The sequence below is a fragment of the Suricata suricatta genome, chromosome 17 (assembly GCF_006229205.1).
Source record: "Suricata suricatta isolate VVHF042 chromosome 17, meerkat_22Aug2017_6uvM2_HiC, whole genome shotgun sequence".
Classification (NCBI taxonomy): domain Eukaryota; kingdom Metazoa; phylum Chordata; class Mammalia; order Carnivora; family Herpestidae; genus Suricata; species Suricata suricatta.
The window spans coordinates 18,809,272-18,830,629 of NC_043716.1; the positions used below are offsets into that span (position 1 = coordinate 18,809,272).

The following is a 21,358-nucleotide window of genomic DNA, read 5'->3' on the forward strand; positions in this document are numbered from 1 at the left end:
GCGGCGGTGGGCGGGGGGGCGGCCGGGCTTGAGCCCCGCTGAGCCCACCGGGCCGGCCATGGGCGACCGCGAGCGAAACAAGAAGCGGCTGCTGGAGCTGCTGCAGGCGGCAGGCACCGGCAACGCTCACTGCGCCGACTGCGGGGCGGCGGGTAAGGGCGCGGCGGCCCGGAGCGGGACCCTTGCCCGTCGGCCTCCTCCCCTCCTTCCTGACCTGGTCCCGTCCGGGCCCCCGCCGGACTCGGGCGTGACCCTTCTGACACCTTCGCACCCAGGCCCCCTCCCAGCCAGACCGCGAATCTCCGACCCGCGCCCCTGGCTGCGCTCTCCACATCTGATGCTGCGCCCACCCGAACCCAGGTCCCCTGACCTCCCCACTCTGTACCGCTGCCCAAGGCCCGGACCCTGATGCCCTGAGCATCTTGTTCGCTTCACCCCACCCACCCAGACCTCTGTCCCTGACGTCTTCGTCCGGACCTAGCCACCTCCCACGCTTTCGGACCCAAACATTCCCCACACCGAGGGTCCCAGGCCCAAGGCTCCTGATCTTTCAGTGACCCCTTCCCTGCCCCCGGACGTCCCCGGGGTCCTCCCACGTTCCTGCTCCGCAGCGCGCGGACCCTGCGGACGTCGAGCGGCCCCGCGGCGGACTTCCCCACCTGCAGCTCCCCAGCCTGGCTTCCCGGTGCCGGCCCCTTCCTCCGCTCTCTCCTCTCGGTTCCCCGGAGTCTTGTCACTTCCACTTCGTGCTCGCCGCAGCCTCTTGCCCCGAATCCCTACACCTTCCAGGATCATCCTGGTCGCCGCTGTGCCTTGGCTGGTGCGCGGACCAGAGGTTGAATGCTGGTATCTTAGGTAACAAGGTGGAGGGACCAAGAGAGAAGGGCAGCGCTGGGCACAGCCTCAGGAATTCTAACCTCCGAGCCCTGCCTCTCCCAGTCCCCCAGCCCAGCCCTGGTATACGTGCCATACTCACCACTCAACTCCCCTTTTACCCTCTTTGCCCCGTAGATCCCGACTGGGCCTCCTACAAGCTGGGCATCTTCATCTGTCTGAATTGCTCCGGCGTCCACCGCAACTTCCCAGACATCAGCAGAGTTAAATCCGTGAGACTTGACTTCTGGGATGACAGTGCCGTGGAGGTAGCGAGGGGCGCGCCGGGACAGCCTTGCGACTGCAGAGCCGGGGTGGAGGCGGTGGGCAGGGCGCCCCATTCTGCAGAGGAGGAAACTGAGCTCCGGAGGGGAGCAATAACCAGCAAGATAAAACACAGTCTGTTAGCTACCGTCCCTGCTTAGATAGAGGCCCTGAGTTCAAGGCCCTGAGCTTGTTATTTCCCTCAGTTTCCACATTGTAAGGATACCACGACTCCTTGCCACGGTTGTGGTAAGGATTACATGAAGGCTCAATGCAAGTCCAAAGTAGTCAAGTAACAACTGCTGTTATCATGAGCTGAAGTCCTAGACTGGAGCAGGAGTATACCTATTCATGGTCTGCAGCTTCCCACTGGCCCCCCATTGCCAGGAAAGGCACCATTTTGCTCTCCTGACCTGTGCAAATGGATGCAACCTGAATGACAATACCATTTTGGCCAGAAAACCTTCAGAGAGCAAGCAGTTCTAGACTGTGCTGGTTGGCTGAGGATTTCAAGGACTATTGGAGGAGCTGCCCCATGTTTACAGAGAGTCCACCGTGTGCCAGGCACCGTGCGAGATGCTTTATTCATTGGACACATAGTTACTGTAAGTTTACTAGGTGCTGGGTATTAGGGAAGAGCAGTGAATTAAGATAAAGTCTCCGCCCATGTAGCGCTTACGTACTTCTAGTACTGGGGAAAGACAGGAAACCAGCGAACCAGCACATAGACCTGAAGGTTGTTTCTTTGTCCTTATAACCCCCCCCCCCACTATAGTTTCTTCATTTTTGCACTTGAAATCCCTGAGGCTCAGGGGGTTAACTATTGCCCAGGGCCACTCCGTGAATACATGGAACAGCTGGGATGTGAAATCTGCTCTGCTGGGGTCCCAGACCCACGCAAATCCTGTGTCACAGCCCGGCAGCCCCAGAGCAGGGGAGAAGGGTTCATTCTGCTCAAAGATGTGAATTAACAACCTGATGTCTCTTCCCACATGCACCCGCACCCCAGATATGCCACCTCTGTTACTGAGTCTTGGCCAGGGCCACTCTTGGCCTATCTTCCTCTGGGGACCTCGGGTGTCATAGGGCCCCAGTGATCATCCTGATATACGTACTCAGTGGGGCCAGCTCCGACTTCTTCCAGCCTCCAGCTACGTCTATCTGCTGCAGGCTCGCGGGGTCCTGGCCATCTTTGGAGGGGGTGGGAGAAAGAACCTGAGCTTTGGAGTTAGGCAGGTTTGGGCTCAAGTCCCAGCTCTCCCTGTTCTAGCTGTGTCACCCTGAGTAAGTCACCTAACCTCTCTGAGCCCCAGTAGCCCACCTCTAAAATGAGGATGGCAGTATTAAAATTGTTGAGGGGATGGACTGAAGTGATGTGTAAGAACTGTGGGGTTCTCTGCCCACACCAGGCGTGGTTGGCGTGCTTGTTACAGCACCTCATTGTTCCGGCCTGGGGCTTCCCACCAGTGTGAATGATTGGGGGAGGGGAGACGTCAGACGCCAGCAGGAGTGCCTCCTGACTGGGCCAAGGGAGCCAGTGGGAAGAGTGGCCTTCTGGGTAGACCATGGTTTCATTTCACGTTTTTTTCATGTTCTAATATTACCCCAACTTGCTGCTGTCTTGCAGTTTATGACCCACAACGGGAACCTCCGTGTGAAGGCCAAGTATGAAGCCAGAGTCCCTGCTTTCTACTATATCCCCCAGGCCAACGACTGTCTGTGAGTGGGTGATTTCTTGGTCTCACCTCCCCCCCACTGCTACTCCATTTCTGGTGCCTTTGCCTGTGGTGGTCTTTCTTTTTTTTTTAATTTTCTTAAATGTTTATATTTGAGAGAGAGAGAGAGAGAGCATGGAGGAGGGGCAGAAAGGGAGACAGGATCCAAAGCAGGCTCTGCGCTGACAGCAGAGAGCCAAACACAGGGCTCGAACTCAAACCATGAGATCATAACCTGAGCTGAAGTCGGACTCTTAACCAACTGAGCCCCCCAGGCGCCCCTGTAGTGGTCATTTCTATGGACCTGGTGGATCCAGAAACGTCATGGAGAACAAGTAGACTGGGCCTACTTCCCTCTCTGCCTTCATTGCTTGGATTGTCACTTCCCTGTCTGGGACTCTGTTTCCATAGCTGTGAAATCGGGCATTTTCTCTGTGATCTCTTTGCCTCTGATGTTCTCATAGCCTACTGGTGGTGGCTAACTAGACAGAGAAATGCTGGCATTTTCTTAGAACTAATGCATTTCAGCTGTTCCCTATGGCGTGTTGTGCCCGGGGCTGTCCCACAGGAACTCAGCAGAGCCCCAGTGCAGATGTCCGGCCCCAGATCCCTAAATAGTAACCATATAAATAATAGTAGCCGCTAGTATTTATTCAGCTTTACCCAGGTATTTGTGCTAAATGCTTATGTGCATTAATTTAATTCAACAACTCTGAGACTACACTGCCACGATCCCCATGATACAGATGAAGATCCTGAGGGTCACAGAGACAGAACTGGGACTGACTAGCTCATCTGTCACCAGGGCCTTGTGTTGGGCACCATGGCACTGGAGAAATTCAATATAAGGGCGGGAAGCTGTGACGCATCACGAGGTTTCAGGTCCCTACACGTGGGGTCAGTGTGACCTTGGGACCTAGTGACTTCTACCTCTGCAGGACTGACTACCTGAGGCTTAGCCTCCCTCCCAGGGACTCGGCCTCACTGCCAGCGTTGCTAGACAGCCCCCCCACCCCCGGTATAAATGTGAAGAGGGTACCCTCTGGGCAGACACAGCCTCATGGGGGTTATGGCTTGCAGAGAGCAGGCTGCATTTCAGCCACCATTGTCCTCTAGCGTCAGCAGGAAGCTTTTGGCCAGTGCACAAACTGTACAACTGCACCTAGTTCCCTGCCATTCTCCATATTGAAACAACCCGGGGGCTACGATGCGGCAGGGAGGGGCAGGGGAGGCACAGTTTTGTACTCAGAAGCCCCCAGTATTGTTTCCTGACTCCACCACTCTGTAGCTGTGAGAAGGTGGACAAGTTACTCAACTTCTCTGAATCATGGCATCCTCATCTCTGAAATGTAGATAATGATGCCCATATCATGGCATGGTGGTAGAGATTAAATGAGGTAATTTGTGTAAGGTGTCTCACGGGCCACCCAAGAGGCTAGATTTTTAAAATTATTTTTAATGTTTATTTATTATTGAGAGACAGAGAGTAAGCAGGGGAGAGGAAGAGAAAGGGGAGACACAGAATCCGAAGCAGGCTCCAGGCTCTGAGGTGTCAGCACAGAGCCCGACGTGGGGCTCGAACCTACAAACTGTGAGATCATGACCTGAGCCGAAGTTGGTCACCCAACCAACTGAGCCACCCAGGCACCCCGCAATAGGCTAGTTTTAATCCATTTCTTTGGAATGCCCAACTGGGGGATATGCCAGGCTTAATTCGAGAGGCTCCGGCTCCCCTTGCCTCACTGCTGCCCCTCAGCCTTTGCTGCAAAGGGAAAGGAACAGACATTCGATGAACACTTACTATATGCTAGGCTTTCTGCCTGCACCACAGACACTACTTGCTGTGGCTTCAGCTGCAACCCTATATCTTATCCCCTTTTAGCAGAACACTCATGGCCTCCTCCCTGTACTTAAAAAGTCCTCTAAGTTCCCCACCCCTGGGACCAGGTCTGGGGCCTCAGTCTGCATTCCCTCTCCCAGCTCTGATCCGGTAGCTCAGGATTCCGTGGTGGGCTTGGTGACTCTCCCCAACGTGCTGGGCATGAGGGCTTTGCGTTCGTTAGGACTCTTGATTGTAAGTGATGAAAAACCAGTTTAAACCAGCTTAGGCATGAGGGGATTTTCTGGGTTCTGGGAATCAGACCCAGAGGGACAGACCTGGAGCCACCCTCAGGAAGGACAAGCCAGGGCTCAAACGCTGTCAGGCCCCTCCTACTCTGACTCTCCTTCCTGTACCTTTCTCTCAGCCAGGCTTCCTTCACAGAGCTAGGAGCAAGGCCACTTCCTGGCCCCCAGCTCCAGATCCCCAGCTCTGGCTCTCAGGATGACCCGGAGAGGCCTTCCAATCCATCCCTCTCTTGATTTTGCTTGGCACAACCCAAGGCAGCGCACTGATTGGCCAGTTCAGGCCAAGCGCCCAGCTCTAGGTCATTCCCGGTGGCTTGGAGGTAAATCTTGGAACAACTCCCTGGAAAAGACAAGAAGGAACCAAACAGTTGAAATAAGTTTTCTGCAGAGTTCACGGAGGACAATATCTGATTAGGCTAACATTCAAGTCCTACGATGTGCCAATCATGGTACTAGACTCTTTTATATATATTTAAACCCCTCCTTGACCCTGAGGGGTAGGTAGATATAATATTATTGACATATTCCCCAAGTTCAGAGGAGGTAAGTAACGTGCTGTTGGTCACACAATGAATAAATGGTAGGGGAAGACCAGGTCTCAAGTGGTCGGATCCCTGGTCACTGCTCTGCCCAGCGTGGCATGCTCAGATTTTATGGGCAAGCCAGAGGAGGAGGTTCATGGACTGCCCTGACTTCAGCTTATGAGCATGTAGAGGGAGTTGGCAGTGTAGATGGTCCAGGAGCCGGTTAACATAGAGGGCTGGGCTGGGGTTGGAATAGCACAGTATGTTTTTCACGTTTAGTTATTTTAGAGAAAGACAGAGTATGAGAGGGGGAGAGGCAGAAAGAGAGAGGGAGACACGGAATCCGAAGCAAGCTCCAGGCTCTCAACAGCCAGCACAGAGTCTGATGTAGGGCTTGAACCCACAAACCATGAGGTCACAGCCTGAGCTGAAGTCAGACACTTAAGTGACTGAGCCACCCAGGTGCCCCAGCCCAGTGGTTTTCATATAGCCCCTTGGGGGAAATCTTTTCCCTCAGGAGACACTGGCAATATCTGAAGACATTTTTGGGTGTCCTACCTAGGGATGGAGGGCTATTGGCCTCTAGGGGACAGAGGCCAGAAACGCTGCTAAACGTGCTACACAACACAGGGTGCTCCCCCTCCCCCACAACAAAGAATTGGCCCCAGATGTAACAGTACCAAGGCTGAGAAGCCCCGGGTGGCCTGAGCTGGCAGTGGCTGTGGTGCCCCCACCCTGTGGGAAGAGGATGCCTCAGACACAGTTGACCGAAGGTTCTCTTTTTAGGGTCTTAAAGGAACAGTGGATTCGAGCGAAGTACGAAAGACAGGAATTTATGGCCGATGGGAAAGCCATCTCACCCCCAGGTAGGTCCTTTTGCGGTCTGAGTTCTAATGAGTCCTAGACAATAAAGTGTTCGAATATTAGGGCCCAATCAGGAGATGTCTGCCGGCCTCACTCTGGCCACAGAGGCCAAGATGTGGGTTCCTCTGTCTCTGAAACAGCAACACATCAGCTGGTGGGGTTTTATGGTCTGAGTGGTTGAGAAGCATTTTTATCTCAGGTCCCCCCGCAGGGCCACAAGTGTGCATATAGAGTCTTAGTATAAAAGTGCAGGAAAGACTCACCCGCTGGGCAGAATAACCAGAAGGCACCCCTGCTGCTGCTGAGAGTGGCCCCTGGTGTGGCAGGAGGCTTGGGCAGGGAGGGATTTCAGCCTCCCTTTCCACCTCCGTGGGGGCACAACCTCATCTCCGGCCCTCCACCCATGGTAGTTCCTGCCCAGCCGCTCTGAGTCCAAGGCGACACTGACCCAGAGAACAAAGCGCACAAAACCGCGAGTGGGCCAGTAGCAGCCGGAGCCCAGCCCGGCGCTCCTGGCCCCCAGGAGCGCGTGGTGTTCTTCAGCCAGCGGGGGCCTCGAGCTCGCTCATTATTTCCGCCCCCTGGACAGTTTCATTAGGCCAACGTCCGCGTGAGGTCAGGCAGGACCACATGGGCGTCTTTTCTCAGGACCCAGCCTCCTTAAGGGCCTATTCTCTCTGTCTTCTTATGAAACAGCCAGGGAAGGAAGTTAAGCAGAGCCCAACTGAAATCATAAGACATTGCAAATCTGGCCCCAGACTGAACCCTGTGTGCTGCCGCTGAGATAGCTAAGTTCGATTTGAGATGTTTTGAGCACTAGGTGGAGCGTTCATTGTCCCCTCAAGAGGGTAGAGTCTTGAGGATGTGGGTGTTCACTCTTTCTCATCTCTGGCGGCCAAGGCGATCGAGAAGGGTTCCTGTGGAAACGGGGAAGAGACAATGCACAGTTCCTGAGAAGGAGGTTTGTTCTCCTGGCAAGAGAAGGCCTCCTGAAGTACTACACTAAGGAAGAGGTAAGGGACCAGGCCGGTGAGGGCTCCCTTCCCCCTGGAGCACTGGCTCTCACCCCCCTGAGGCTGCATTTGAATCAATGGTGCCATGCCTTATGGCTCATCTTAGCTGCTGAGCGTTCAGCACTGCATTCTGCTCCTCTCCCTTGGGGAGGCGATCCATAGAGTCCACAAAAAACACACCTTCTCTTCACTTTGAATCAGATTAAGCCTTGGATGATCACTTGAATTTACTTCACTTATTCATGCACTCGAGAATTTATTTAGTGAGCACTTACTATATACTAGGCATGATTGCGGGCACTGGGGATACAGCGGTGAACCAAATGGAGCTCCTGGTCTCATGGGGCTTTCATTCTAGTGGAAGGAGACAGGTGGTAACCAAAACGTATATCGATATACGATCTATGAGGTGATAGGAGGTGCTATGAAGTAAAATAAAAGTGGGTGGAGCGTTAGGATGGCGGAAGCATGGCTGACATCACGCAGTGGTCAGGGAAGGCCCCTCTGATGACATTTGAGCAGAGAAATGAGTAGAAATGAGCAAGTCATGTGCATATATGGGGGAAGAGTAGAAGAAGTAGAGGGACCGCTATGTGCAGGAGCCCTGAACATCGCCATGGTCATGGCTGGCACACACACCTGCAAGCCCGTTAGAAAATGGCACCTGTGGGAGGCTGAGCCCTGGGGCCCCAGTCTAGATGACCAGAAGCCTAGACTGCACTTCTCCCTTGCACCTTGAGCCAGGGACTTTTTGTTTAGTGCACAGCCCACTCGACCATAAGCCACAGCCCTGACCTGAGCTGGGAGTGTGGTTGGTGGAATTATAGGGCATCAAGGAAACAAAGTGGATTGTGCAGAGGGAGCAAAGAAAAGGATGGGAAGAGATGAACCCATGCAGGACAGGACCGTGTAAGGCCTCGCAAGGCTCAAGATTGTTTTGTGCTATTTTTCTGAAACAGCTTTATCAAGATATAAAATCACTGGGTGCCTGGGTGGCTCAGCCTGTTAAGCGTCCCACTCCAGCTCAGGTCATAATCTCACGGTTGCTGAATTCGAGCCCCATGTCGAGCTCTGCACTGTGTCAGCATGGAGCTTGCTTGGGATCTTCTGTTCCCCCCTCTCTCTCTGCCCCTTTCCTGCTTCTACGCTCCCTCTCAATCTTTTTCTCTCTTTCAAAAATAAATAAACATTTTTAAAAAAGACATAAATTCACACATCATGCAATTTGCCCATTCAAAGCATACAATTAATGGCTTTTAGTATATTCACGGAGTTGTGCAACTGTCACCACAATCAATTTTAGAACATTTTCATAATCCCCAAAAGGAATCCCACACCCGTTGGCCATAATCATCTACCCACTCAACTACCACTGCTCTACTTTCTATCTCTGTAGATTTGCCTATTCCGGATACTTCATTTACACGGAATATGTGTCTTTTGTAGCAGACCTCTTCATTTAGCATATGGTTTTCTTTAAGTTTATTTATTTTGGGGGGGAGGCAGAGAGAGATGAAGAGATATTCCCAAGTGGGCACTTTCAATGCCAAGCCCTACATGGGGCTCAAACCCACAAACTGTGAGATCATGACCTAAGCCAAAGTCAAGAGTCTGACGCTTACCTGACTGAGCCACCCAGACACCATTTACCATATAGTTTTAAGGTTCACTCATATTGTAGCATGAATTAGCACTTCATTTCTTTTTACTGCCAAGTACTGGTCCACTGTATGGATATTTATTTCATCTATTCACTTAGTTGTTGGACATTTGAGTTGTTTTCACTTTTTGGCAAGTACGAATAATGCTGCTAATAGACATAGCATAAAAGTTTTCATGTGGACATATGTTTCCATTTCTCTTGAGTGTTTATTGCTGGGTCACACGGTAACTTCATACTTAATATTTGGAGGGACTGCCACGCTGGTCTCCAAAGTCGCTGCACCAGTCCCTGTCCCCACCAGCAATGTATGAAGGTTCTGGCTGCTCCGCATCCTCCCCAATGCTTGCTGTGATCTGAATTTTCTATTATGGCCACCTTGGTGGGTCTGAGGTAGTATCTGATCGTGATTTGGATTTACATTTTTTTGGTGGCTAATGATGTTGAGTGTCTTTTCATGGGCTTATTGGCCATGTGCACATCATCTTTGTAGAAATGTCTTATCACATCCTTTCTCCATATTGTAATTATCTTATTGGGATTTTTGTTATTTTTTATAGTTCTTTATTCCAGGAAGAAGTCCATATTGGATATATGATCTACAAAAAAAAATTAGGTTTTTTGGATTCTACTCTGACATGAGAAGCCACAGGCAGGCTTTGAGCAGAGAAGTGATGTAATTTGATTTAGACGGTTTACATTTTGGGAATCTAAGGCTTTTGATGGATGAACATTTTGTGGGGACAGTTTCTTCATTTCCATCTTATTTATTTATTTTTAAATATTTATTTTTGAGAGAGAGAGAGAAACAACACAAGTAGGAGAGGGACAGAGAGAGAGGGAGACAGGGAATCAGAAGTGGGCTCTGAGCTGACAGCACGGTGGGGCTTGAACTCACAAACTGCAAGATCATGACCTGAGCCATAGTCAGAAGCTTAACTGACTGAGCCACCCAGGTGCCCCCAGTTTCTTCTTTTTTAAATTTAATTTTATTAAAAAATTTTTAAAGTTTTCTTGTTTTGAGAAAGAGAGAGCGAGTGGGGGAGGGGCAGAGAGGGCAAGAGAGAGAATCCCAAGCAGGTTCTGCACCATCAGCTGAGAGCCTGATGCAGGGCTCAGACTTACTAACCATGAAATCATGACCTCAGCTGAAGTTGGACATTGAACTACGCAGGCGCCCCTGTGGGAATAGTTTTTTCTGTCCTCTTACTCATATTTGCATCAGAGACTATTACTATAATTCTTTTTATTTATTTTTAAAAGATTTCATTTATTTTTTTTATTAAAAAAATTTTTTTAGTAGGCTTCACACCCAGCATGGAGAACAACATGAAGCTTGAACTCATGACCCTGAGATCAAGACCTGAGCTGAGATCAAGAGTCAGATGTTTAACCAACAAGCCACCCAGGCACCCCATAATTTTATTTTAAGTATTCTCTACACCCAGCATGGGGCTCAAATCCACAATTCCAAGATCCAGAGTCATGTGCTCTACCGAGTGAGCCACCCAGGTGCCCCCCCTTAAACTTTTAAAGGAGCACTCTGACTACTATTGGGCTCAAGGTGGGGCAGGGAAGGGGCAAGAGTGGCAGGAGAGAAAGCAGTTAGGAAGCTATTGCAACAATCAAGCGAGGAATCGGGGTGCCTGACTGACTTACTGGCAGAGAATGTAACTCGATCTCAGGGTGATAAGTTCGAGCCTCAGACTGGGATGGAGTTTACTTAAAGAAAATGAAAATAAATAAATAAATTAAAAAAAATACTCAGGTGAGGAATAATGGTGGATTAGACCAGGCTGATGGTGAAGGAGATGGTGATTAGAGGTGGTCTGATTTTGGAAGTAGAACCAACAGGATTTCCTGATGGATTGGCTGTGGGGTGTGAAAGTAAGGAGAATCCAGGGTAATTCCCAGCTTTTTGCCCTATGGAACTAGAAGGACAGATTTGCCATTTGCTGAGCTGGGAAAGACTTTGTTTCCTGAAGGGATGGTCGAGAGCCTTTTTTAGTTTGAGATCCTGATTAGTCGTCATCCAGGTGGACATCGAGAAGGAAGTTGGACATGTGAGTCTAGAAGTTTGGGAAAGTCTGGAGCTAAAGTTGTCGGCACTGAGACTGTGTGTGTGTGTTTTTTAATATTCATTTATTTGTTTTTGAGAGAGAGAGAGAGAAGGAGAGAGAATCCTCAGCAGGCTCCACACTGTCTGTGTGAAGCCTGATGCAAAGCTCCAACTCACAGAGAGGGAGATCATGACCCGAGCTGAAACCAAGAGTCAGACATTTAACCGACTGAGCCCCCCGGCGCCCCAGCACCGAGACTGGCTGGGATCACCTGGGCAGGGAGTGTGGGTAGATGAGAAAAGAAGTGCCAGGACTGAAGTTTTGTTGTTGTTGTTTTTATATATATAATGTGTTATTGGGATAGGTTCCCACTCATCTTGGTTCAGGGGGCTTGCAGTGCTGCCTCCGCTGGGGGAGCACCCTCCTGTAAGTGTTGCGTGTCCTCCTGTGGGCTGGCAGAGGGCAGTGGGGCAGCTCCCCTCCCCCCACCGTTTGGCAGGGACAAAGACGGTGGCGATTTTGTAGCATCCTGCCACGGCACATCCATGAGGTGGAACCTGGGGCTCTGCACCAGGGACTCCTTGCGCTCCCTCTTCTCTTCCGGGGAAGGGTGGAGGAGGTCCCTTGCAAGAAGCATGTTCTTATGGGAGGGGGCGGTCATCACCGCCAGAAGGGAGTGAAAGCAGAAATCCTACAACCAAGTGGTTTAGTTACTTGTTGCTGAATGACAAACCACCCTAAACCTCAGTGGCTTGAGACATCAAGTTATTCTTTCTCTCAACCCCGTGGGTCACCCGTGGCCACTACAGCATGCTCCATGTGGCATCCGCCGGGCCACTCCCCCTGCCGCCCTGCTGGGTGAGAGGGCCCAGGAAGCCTGGGCTCACAGGGCTGGGGCCTCGGCTGCCCCGGGTAGCCTCTGTCGCCCCATGTGCTTGTTCCGCGTTCAGGAGTCTGGCTTGAGCCCCCTTGCAGCTTGGCAGCTGGCCTCCCCGAAGCCCGGGCGGACGGTGCCCGGGTGGACGGTGCTCGGCCTCTTTGGCCCTAGGTCAGGAGCTACCTTGTGTTAATCAAAGCAACTTGAGCAGCCAGCACTGATGCAAGGGGAGGGGCTGCAGACGCCCCCTCTTTATGGGTATAATGGCTCGTGGGTCCTGGGAGGGAAAGGATTGGGGAGGACCATCTCTGGAGATTATTTACCACACTGAGTCCTGAGACATTGCAATACTTAGAGGGCAGAAGGGTGAGACGTTTCCAGCAGAGAATGTGAAGGAGTGGCCAACAAAGGCAGAAGAGGACAAGCTCTGAGCACGTTAGCCGTGACCTGATTCCATTTCCTCTATGGAGACCTTTTTTTTTTTTTTTTAATTGCCCCTGTGGCCTTTCTACATGGACCAGAGCAATGCCAGCAGGTCTGTCCGGTGTGACTGCAGTGGAAGGCCCAGTGAAAAATGGTGGGGGTGAAGAGTGTTAACCCTCCAAGTGAGAATTAGGGATGTCTTCTCAGCCTTCAGTGTAAAGCACTGAAACAAAGTTGTGGGTGCAAAAGGCAGGAGGAGAAGGGGCTGCTGCAAAGGGAGGAGGGGCCGTGAGACTTGGCCTCGAGGCGAGTCCCTCCGTGGCTGGCCAAAGAGCCTCTGTCCTCGGCCGGTTCAGTCTCAAACGGTCTAAAGACAGAATGAGTTGCTTTTGTTCTTTATTTCTTTTCCCAAAGGGACTTTTTGAAGGTTTGTTTTTTATTTTGAGAGAGAGAGAGAGAAAGAGAATGTGGGTAGGGGAGGGGCAGAGAGAGAGAGGGAGAGAGAATCCCAACCAAGTAGGCTCCAGTCTCAGAGCAGAGCCCAACGTGGGGCTCAGTCTCACAACCATGAGATCACGATCTGAGCTGATATCATGAGTGGGAAGCTTAACTGACTGAGCCATCCAGGTGCCCATAAAGGGAAAATTTTTAAATTGTAAAGATAACTCATCTTTATGTAAAAATTTTGGGTAATACCAAAGAATAAGTGTAAAGAAAGTGAAACTCAATATAATAAAATAATAATACCCAGGACACATTTTTAAAAAACTTTACAAAGTTGGAGCGCCTGGGTGGCTCAGTCAGTTGAGCATCCAACTTTGGGTCAGGTCATGACCTCGTGGTTTGTGGATTTGAGTTCTGTGTCAGGCTCTGTGCTGATGGCTCTGAGCCTGGAGCCTGCTTCAGATTTTGTGTCTTCCTCTCTCTCTCTCTGTCCCTCCCCCACTCACTCTCTCAAAAAAAAAAAGTAAAAAATAAAATAAAATAAAATAAAATAAAATCCTACAAAGCAAAAAGAAAAGGAGAATCCATTGGAAAAATAGGTAAGGAAAATAGACTGGCAGTTCATAAAAAAGGAAATCAAATGCCTGATCAATAATAAGAGATACTCAATCTCTGGCAGTCAGGGAAATGCAAACTAAAGCCATAATGCCATATATACCACACACTCACCAGAATGGCCGGCATTAATGCATCGGCAAGGATGTGGAGGAACCAGAACTCCCATACGCTCCTGGTGGGAGTGTGAAATGATACAGCCACTTGGGAAGACCATTTGGCAGTTTTTAATAAAGGTAGATACACACTTAAGCCTATAAGCCAGCCATTCCACTCCTAGATATTCACTGAAGAGGAATAAAAACATATGTCCATAAGAAAACATTTGTACGCAAATGTTCATAGATGATTTATGCATAAAAAAATCACCAAAACGTGCAAAGGACCCAAGTGTCCATCCACAGCCAAATGAACAAGTTGTAATATATCCATAGACTGAATATTACTGGCAATAGGAAGAGACAAACTACTGATAAATGCAACAATGTAGATGAATCTAAGATACATTATTCTGAGCAAAAGAAGCCTTATACAGAAGTGTGCACTATATAATTTCATTATAAGAAGTTGTAGAACAGGTGAAACCACTTTGTGTCAATAGAAAGGGGATGCGTGATTGTCTGGGGTTGGGGTAGGGTGGGAATTGACTGCCAAGAGGGGTGAGGGAAGTCTTGGGGTGACAGTGATGTTCTATATTTGATTGTGGTGGTGCTTATGTGGGTATATCCATTTGTCGAAAATCAATCTGTATTCTTAAAATGAGTGCCACTTATTATTTATAAATTCTATCCCAGTAAAGTTGATTAAATGAAAATAAACAGTGATATCCAATTTCATATCCATCATATTGGCAAAAAATGGCAATCTGCCAATCACGCGTTGGTGGGGATAAAGGGAAAGGAGCACTCCTCTGTTATTGAGTGTAGTGTCCATTTCTTTGTTCAGTATTCTATATTGAAGTAAATATTGGTACACCCACTGCAGAGAGCAAGTCAGCAGCATAATCTGTCAGCTTCTAGTAGGTCGAAGATGTGTACACCTGTGATCTGCAATTCCATTCCTAAAAATATACTGTGACACATATGTGTGCCAGGGACACAAGCTGACTGCGGCTTCACTTATGGTTGCCAAAAAAATCAGAAATGATCTCAATATCTGTGGCTAGGAAAATAGACTGGTAACTTTTGGTGTGGTCATTCACAAAAGCAAACTAGGTTGCTACATCTCAACATGAATAGAACTCAGAAATATAATCCTGAGCGACAAAAGCAAGATTTACAGTGGTACATATAGTATGATACCATTTATGTACCTTAAAGACGCAGAAAACAATACTGTGTATTGTTCATAGACAGGCATATGTAAAAGTACAAAAAGTTAGCTAGTGGCATCTGGGTGGCTCAGTCAGTTGAGTCTGACTTCAACTCAGGTCATGATCTCACTGTTCATAAGTTTAAGCCCTGCATCAGGCTCTATGCTGACAGCTCTGACCCTGGAGCCTGCTTTGGATTGTGTGTCTCCCTCTCTCTCTTCCTTTCCCCCTCTTGCACTCTCTCTCTCAAAAATAAACATTAAACATTTTTTAAAAATAAAAAGTGAGTGAGAAGAATAAACATCAGACTCATGACAACAATGGCCTGGGGGGAATACAAGAGAATGGGATAGAGTAAATAGTGGTGAAAGGGATTTTTGCCTTTATTCATAATATCGTGTTTCTTTTAGAAAAAGGAAGAATATTCACAAATTTAGATACTCTTTTTTTGTGTTTTTAGTATTTCTAATAGTAAATATTCAAAAAGGAAAGTTTTCCAGGGGCACTTGGGCGGCTTAGTTGGTTAAACCCCTGACTATTGGTTTTGGATTAGGTCATGATCTCATGGTTTTGTGTGTTCAAGCGCCACATAGGGCACTGCCAGTGCAGAGCCTGCTTGGGATTCTCCCCCTCACCTTCTCTCTCTTCCCCTTCTCCACTTGGCACTGTCTCTGCCTTTCTCAAAATAAGTAAATAAACTTTATTTATTTATTTATTTTTTAATTTTTTACATGTTTTTTAATTTATTTTTGAGACAGAGAGACAGTGTGAGCAGGGGAGGGTCAGAGAGAGAGGGAGACACAGAATCTGAAGCAGCCTCCAGGCTCTGAGCTAGCTGTCAGCACAGAGTCTGACACGGGGCTCGAACCCACCAGCCATGAGATCATGACCTGAGCTGAAGTCGGATGCTCAACCAACTGAGCCACCCAGGCGCCCCTAAATAAACTTTAAAAAACAAAAAAGGAAGTGGTGCCTGGGTGGTTCAGTTAGTTAAGCGTCCAACTTAGGCTCAGGTCATGATCTCACAGTTCATGAGTTCAAGCCCTGAGCTGGGCTCTGTGCTGACAGCTCAGAGCCTGAAGCCTGCTTCTGATTCTGGTCTCCCTCTCTCTCTGCCCCTCCCCCACTCACACTCTGTCTCTGTCTCTCAAAAATGAATAAACATTAAAAAAAAAAGAAAGCGTTCCAGTAGTCATTCAAGAAAACCATTGTTAAGAATGTTGATGTAAACATGTCTATGTTTTATCCATGTTCAAATTGACATATGTTACATATGTATGTATATATACATGTATAGAAATAATGTACATATACTTTTGTGTGTCTATATGTATAATTTCTTATATTAGTAGGTTCCTACTCTACATCCTCTTTTCTGGGACTTGATATTTCTCACCCATGGATATCATGGATGTTTTTTCATATAATAATATTGATCTAAATTACCCTATAAAAATTCTTTGGTATTTCACTGTATGAAATGTACCATGATTTATTTATTTAGCCCATTATCCCTCATGTATATTTACATTTTTTTTAAATAAATGTTTTATTTATTTTTGATACAGAGAGAGACAGAGCATGAGAGCGGGAGGGGCAGAGAGAGAAGGAGACACAGAACCAGAAGCAGGCTCCAGGCTCTGAGCTAGCTGTCAGCATAGAGCCCGACGCGGGGCTCAAACCCACAAACGTGAGATCTGACCTGAGCCGAAGCCGGAGGCTTAACCGACTGAGCCACCCAGGCGCCCCTATATTGACATTTTTGAAACATTTATTTTTGATTTCTTTTTGAGAGACAGAGCATTAGCAGGGGAAGGGGAGAGAGAGAGACGAAAATACAGAATTTTGAGCTGTCGGGACAGAGAGCCTGACATGGGGACTCGAACTCATTAAGTGGGAGATCATGACCTGAGCCAAAGTCGGACCCTTAACTGACTGAGCCATCCAGGCGCTCCCTCCCTCATGTATATTTAAATAATAGTTTTCTTCTCCTCCTTCTCCTACACCACCACCACCACCACCACCATTGTTCTGAAAAACACAGCAACAAACATTTTTTGGCATACGTGTTTGCACAGTAATGCAATTACTACCTTGGAATAGATTCTTAGATGTGAAACTGCGACTCAAGGCAAAATACTGAACATTTTAACAAATATGACCAAATTTTCCTCTAGAGAAGATTAACCAAAAGAACGTTGCTCAGTGATGGAAATGTTCTGTGTCTGCCCTGTCCAATACCCTAGCCACCAGCCACACGTGGCTCCCTGAGCACTTGAAATGGGGCGGGGCATAAGGAACTTAAGTTTTGTTTTTATTTAATTTTAATTTAAATAACCACATGAGGTTAGTGGCTGGCACAGGTCTAGAGTGTTTGTGTCATTTTCCTCTCTCATCAACTGCGAAGGAAAGCACTCTCTTCCCTTCCCCGCTTCCCTGCCAACACAGTGGAGCACTGAGGGGAGCGTCCCAAGGCCCCCACACCTGCTTTCATCTGTTCATTTGTTTTATTGGTTTGGCTTCCATAGGGAACTTGCTTCCAAAAAATAATCTGTGGTTAAAAGGTCTGACAAGTCATAAATTCAGACCTGTCTATGCCCCTTTTCAGCTTTGGGAAGCCAATCTGATTAAGTAGGAATGGTGGCATGACTGAAATGTAGGAGAACAGCAGAGCCCCTGTTGGTCTTAATATTAGAGTGAGAACATTTAAAAGCCATGAAAGGTTACAGATCGGTCATCTGTTGGTATCAAGGCCTTGGTGAAGGTGGGGAGATGTCACCTGCTTCCTCTCTTTCAGGGTAAAGGCCCCAAAGCTGTCATCAGCATCAAAGACTTGAATGCCACCTTTGAGACGGAGAAGATAGGGAACCCCCACGGACTGCAGATCACCTACAGGAAAGAGGGCCACATCAGGAACCTGTTCGTGTACCACGAAAGTGGGAAGGTGAGCTGTCCCGCGTTGCTATGCCGGCCTCCAGCCTGCACCCCAGGACTCTGCAGGCCCGCCCCGCCAGCGCCTTTCAGCTGCCCCTTGAGATTTGCGGCTGCCGTTTGCCTTTGCCTTTGCCTGTGGTCACCTTCCAGTCTGAGATGGCTGTATGAGCAGGCAGAGCGCGATGAGGGAGAGACACCTGGCAGGGACAGTGGCTGCATCTGGACAGCGCACAGCCACTCGGGAGTCCAGCTAGTAGGAGGGATATGCCCCCGGATGACCAATGCAGGCAGGGCCGAGATTCTGAACGAAGGGAGCAGGAACGGACGGAGGACCTGGCGGCAGTGACCGCTGGGGCCTTGCTTCTCAGCAGGTGGTCCTGTGGTCCTGTGCTAACAGCGTGAGCATCACCTGGAGCTTGTTAGACTAGGGTTTCAGGCCCACCTGAACCTGCGGAATTAGAAATTGCATTTTAGCAGGATCTCTAGGTGATCCTTAATCTTAATCTAGGTGATTGAGAAATCAGGGGCGCCTGGGTGGCTCAGTCAGTTAAGCGGCCAACTCAACTTCAGCTCAGGTTACGATGTCACAGTTCTATAGATTGAGCCCCATGGCAGGCTATGTGCTGACAGTGCAGAGCCCGTTTGAGATTCTCTCTCTCTCTCTTAAAATAAATAAATAAACATTAAAAAAAAATCAGTTCTGCCAGAGAAGAACAAGCCAGTAGTACAGGTCCAAGAGACTGAGCAGGGCCACAGGGAGCAGTCATGTGACTGGGGAGTCATGAGCTCCGTGGAGGTGGCGAGGGGTAAAGGTGAGGCCTGGCACTTGTGAGTACCCGTCACAGCTGTGCCAGGCACTCTTCTTGGCTATCACGACCCTTCCTTCCTTCCTCCCTCCCTTCCCTCCCTTCCTTCTCTTCCATACTCTTCCGTATCCAACATGAAGCTTGAACCCTGAGATCAAGGGTCACATGTACTCCCTGAGCCAGGCAGGCGCCCCACAACGCATCATTTCCTTTTTTTTTTTAATGTTTATTTAGTTTTGAGAGAGAGAGAGAGAAAGAGAGAACATGAGTGGGGGAGGAACCGAGAGACAGAGACACAGAATCCAAAGCAGACTCCAGTCGCCCTGAGCTGTCAGCACAGAACCCGACGTGGGGCTTGAACCCACAAACTGCGAGATCATGATCCGAGCCGAAGTTGCACCTACTCAAGGTTGAGTAGGCTTAAACAACTGAGACACCCGGCACCCCACACAGTACATCATTTCTCAATCCTCAGAACAGTCCTGGAAGTGTTTTAACCCTGTGTCCCTGAGGGATGGGCATTTTAACTCAGACTATGGCTCCCGAGTCCTGCGATCCGTTTTACCACCCTGCGTGCCCCTGCTGGAGGGCCAGTCCTTGGCCGCAGGGGCCAGGAGCCTGATCCAGGGACTGGATCTTCCCGAGCAGCCCTTGCACTGGGATGCTCTCTTCATGGTCTGGGCAGAGCTCCCAGTGGTGCAGTCTGAGGAAGAGGGGTTCGGAATCAGAAACCGGAGCCCTGGGTCTTCCACTCTGGGCTGTTCCTGGGGCACACCCCTTCTTCTCTGCCATCTGTTTGTTTATAGATCAGAACACCCGCCTCCCAGAGGGGTTTTGAGGGTTGAGTGACCATGAACCGAGAATGTGAAAGCATTTCAGCACGGTGAAGTGCGTTTCAAACACTAGCCGCTGCTAATTATTTATTTGCTCGTGATGGTCGCAGATGTAAAAGGCAAAAAATCTTAGGGGCAATTTCCCATCTCTATCACTTATTCATTCATGAAGTCACTCTCAATGAATCCTTATTGGGCCTCCGCAGTGTAGGTGTAGAGAGCGTGGTAGTGAGCAGACAGAGCCATGGCTGGGCCTCCAGGATCTCAGTCTGGGGAGGGAGTCAGATGGGGAAAGAAGCACCTGCCGATGCTGTGTGATGGGCTGTCCGTCGTGCTGAGGTCCCACGGGAAACATGTAAGTGGCCTAGTCTGGGAGGATGGGCAGTCAAAAAGGCGTTCCAGAGGAAAGCGCTTCTATTTAAAAATTATGGGAATATGTTGAAGACGAGGACACTCAAATCAACCTAAAAGGAGCATGAATGGGAAATAGGGGTATTTATTTTAAGGGCAACAAATATGGCCGCGGAACTGTGTGTGAGAGAGAGAGAGCTAGCAAGAGACAGGAGTGAGCACTCTTACAGGGGCACACTGTTCTATGACACCAAAGGTGCAAGTACATGTTGGACTTACTTATTTCTCTAAATTCAAGGACCTCCAGGGGCACCTGGGTGGCTCAGTCGGTAGAGTGTCCTACTTCAGCTCTGGCCATGATCTCATGGTTCATGAGTTCGAGCCCCATGTTGGGCTCTGTGCTGACAGCCTGGGGCCCACTTTTGAGCCTCTGTTTCCCCTTTGCCCTTTGCCCCTCCCCTGCTTGCACTCCCCCTCTCTCAAAACTAAAAATAAAAAAACATTTAAATTCAAGGACCGCCAAAGTGGCAAGAAATCTAAGATCAGTCCTCTTTCTTGACTTCCTCCCTTGGTTTTACCAGAATCTTGGGCCTGGGGGACATGGAGGAGAGCCCTGGTTCGTGGTCCCTGGGGGGCTCTCTGCTGTTGCCCCACGTCCACATTGGATGCCAGGGGCCGCCCCGCTGTGTCAGTCACCATGCAAGGGCTTTTGCTGAGGTGCCCAAGGTTTCTGATACTTACAGGATCTGGCCCCTTCCGTTTGCCCAGTTGTAGAGCATCTGACAACTTGGGTCTGGCTGTTCTCTTCCCTTCAGTGCCGCGGCTTAAGCTGCAAACTTGTGCCTGGAGGAGCCAGTGGGTACTTTAAAAGTGAGGTGGATGGGGCACCTGGGTGGCTCAGTCCATTAAGCGCCCACTCTTCATTTCAGCTCAGGTCAGGATCTCATGGTTTGTGAGATCGAGCCCCTCGTGAGGCTCTGTGCTGACAGCATGGAGCCTGCTTCGGATTCGGTGTTTCCCTCTCTCTCTGCCCCTCTCTTGTTCACACACTTGCTCTTTCTTTGTCTCAAAATAAACAAATAAACTTTAAAAAAAAGTGGACAGCTAGAAGGCTGTAAAGCAGGAAAACCTGTACAGAGGACTGGAACCAAACAAACATGTACGCAGGTAGGATTTGGCCCTACGGTCTCCAGTGAGTGACCAAAGTGAAGGTCTGGGTGAGTCTTTTCTGGGACGGCCCTGTTCCTTTAGTGCCTGGGAACTGACAGGGTTGTTAGCTCCCAGGACAAGAGAGCTCTGAACTCCGGATACTACTTCCAGATACTAGGCCAGCGAGCTGGTGAGAGAGAAATGGTAATTATGTTGCATTCCTGGGAAATGAATTTCAAATGAATTTCTCAATCACCATATTACATCAAGGTGTAGCACTGTGGCTATTTGAACAATCCCCCATTCCAAATTCTTGGGAGAAGGAACCTGGTATGCCCCATTTAGCCTCTCCATTGGCCCAGCCCTGGCCCAGTGGCTGTGGCCAAGAAGGGGAGGCTCCTAGCAGCAAATGTGGCTGCCTTTGTGGGTGAGCCGTGAGCGGTGAGAACGGGTGGGGTGGTTCTCCTAGAAGCAAGGGCTTGGGCTGGGCAGAAAGCCATTACAACTAACTAAA

At 49.2% G+C, this 21,358-nt stretch overlaps 1 protein-coding gene across 3 annotated transcripts in view; it reads left to right on the forward strand.

The window, feature by feature from the left end:
• The first annotated feature begins 6 nt into the window (after nucleotides 1–6).
• Nucleotides 7–21,358, forward strand: part of ADAP2 (ArfGAP with dual PH domains 2) — a 29,373-nt gene continuing 8,021 nt past the window's right edge. For all 3 annotated transcript variants that reach the window (XM_029929025.1, XM_029929023.1, XM_029929024.1), the window contains exons 1-6: nucleotides 7–152; nucleotides 1,012–1,142; nucleotides 2,765–2,856; nucleotides 6,290–6,369; nucleotides 7,268–7,380; nucleotides 17,569–17,715. In XM_029929025.1, coding sequence (XP_029784885.1) covers nucleotides 59–152; nucleotides 1,012–1,142; nucleotides 2,765–2,856; nucleotides 6,290–6,369; nucleotides 7,268–7,380; nucleotides 17,569–17,715 — 657 coding nt within the window. In that variant the 5' untranslated portion in view covers nucleotides 7–58. The remainder of the gene's footprint in view (nucleotides 153–1,011; nucleotides 1,143–2,764; nucleotides 2,857–6,289; nucleotides 6,370–7,267; nucleotides 7,381–17,568; nucleotides 17,716–21,358) is intronic.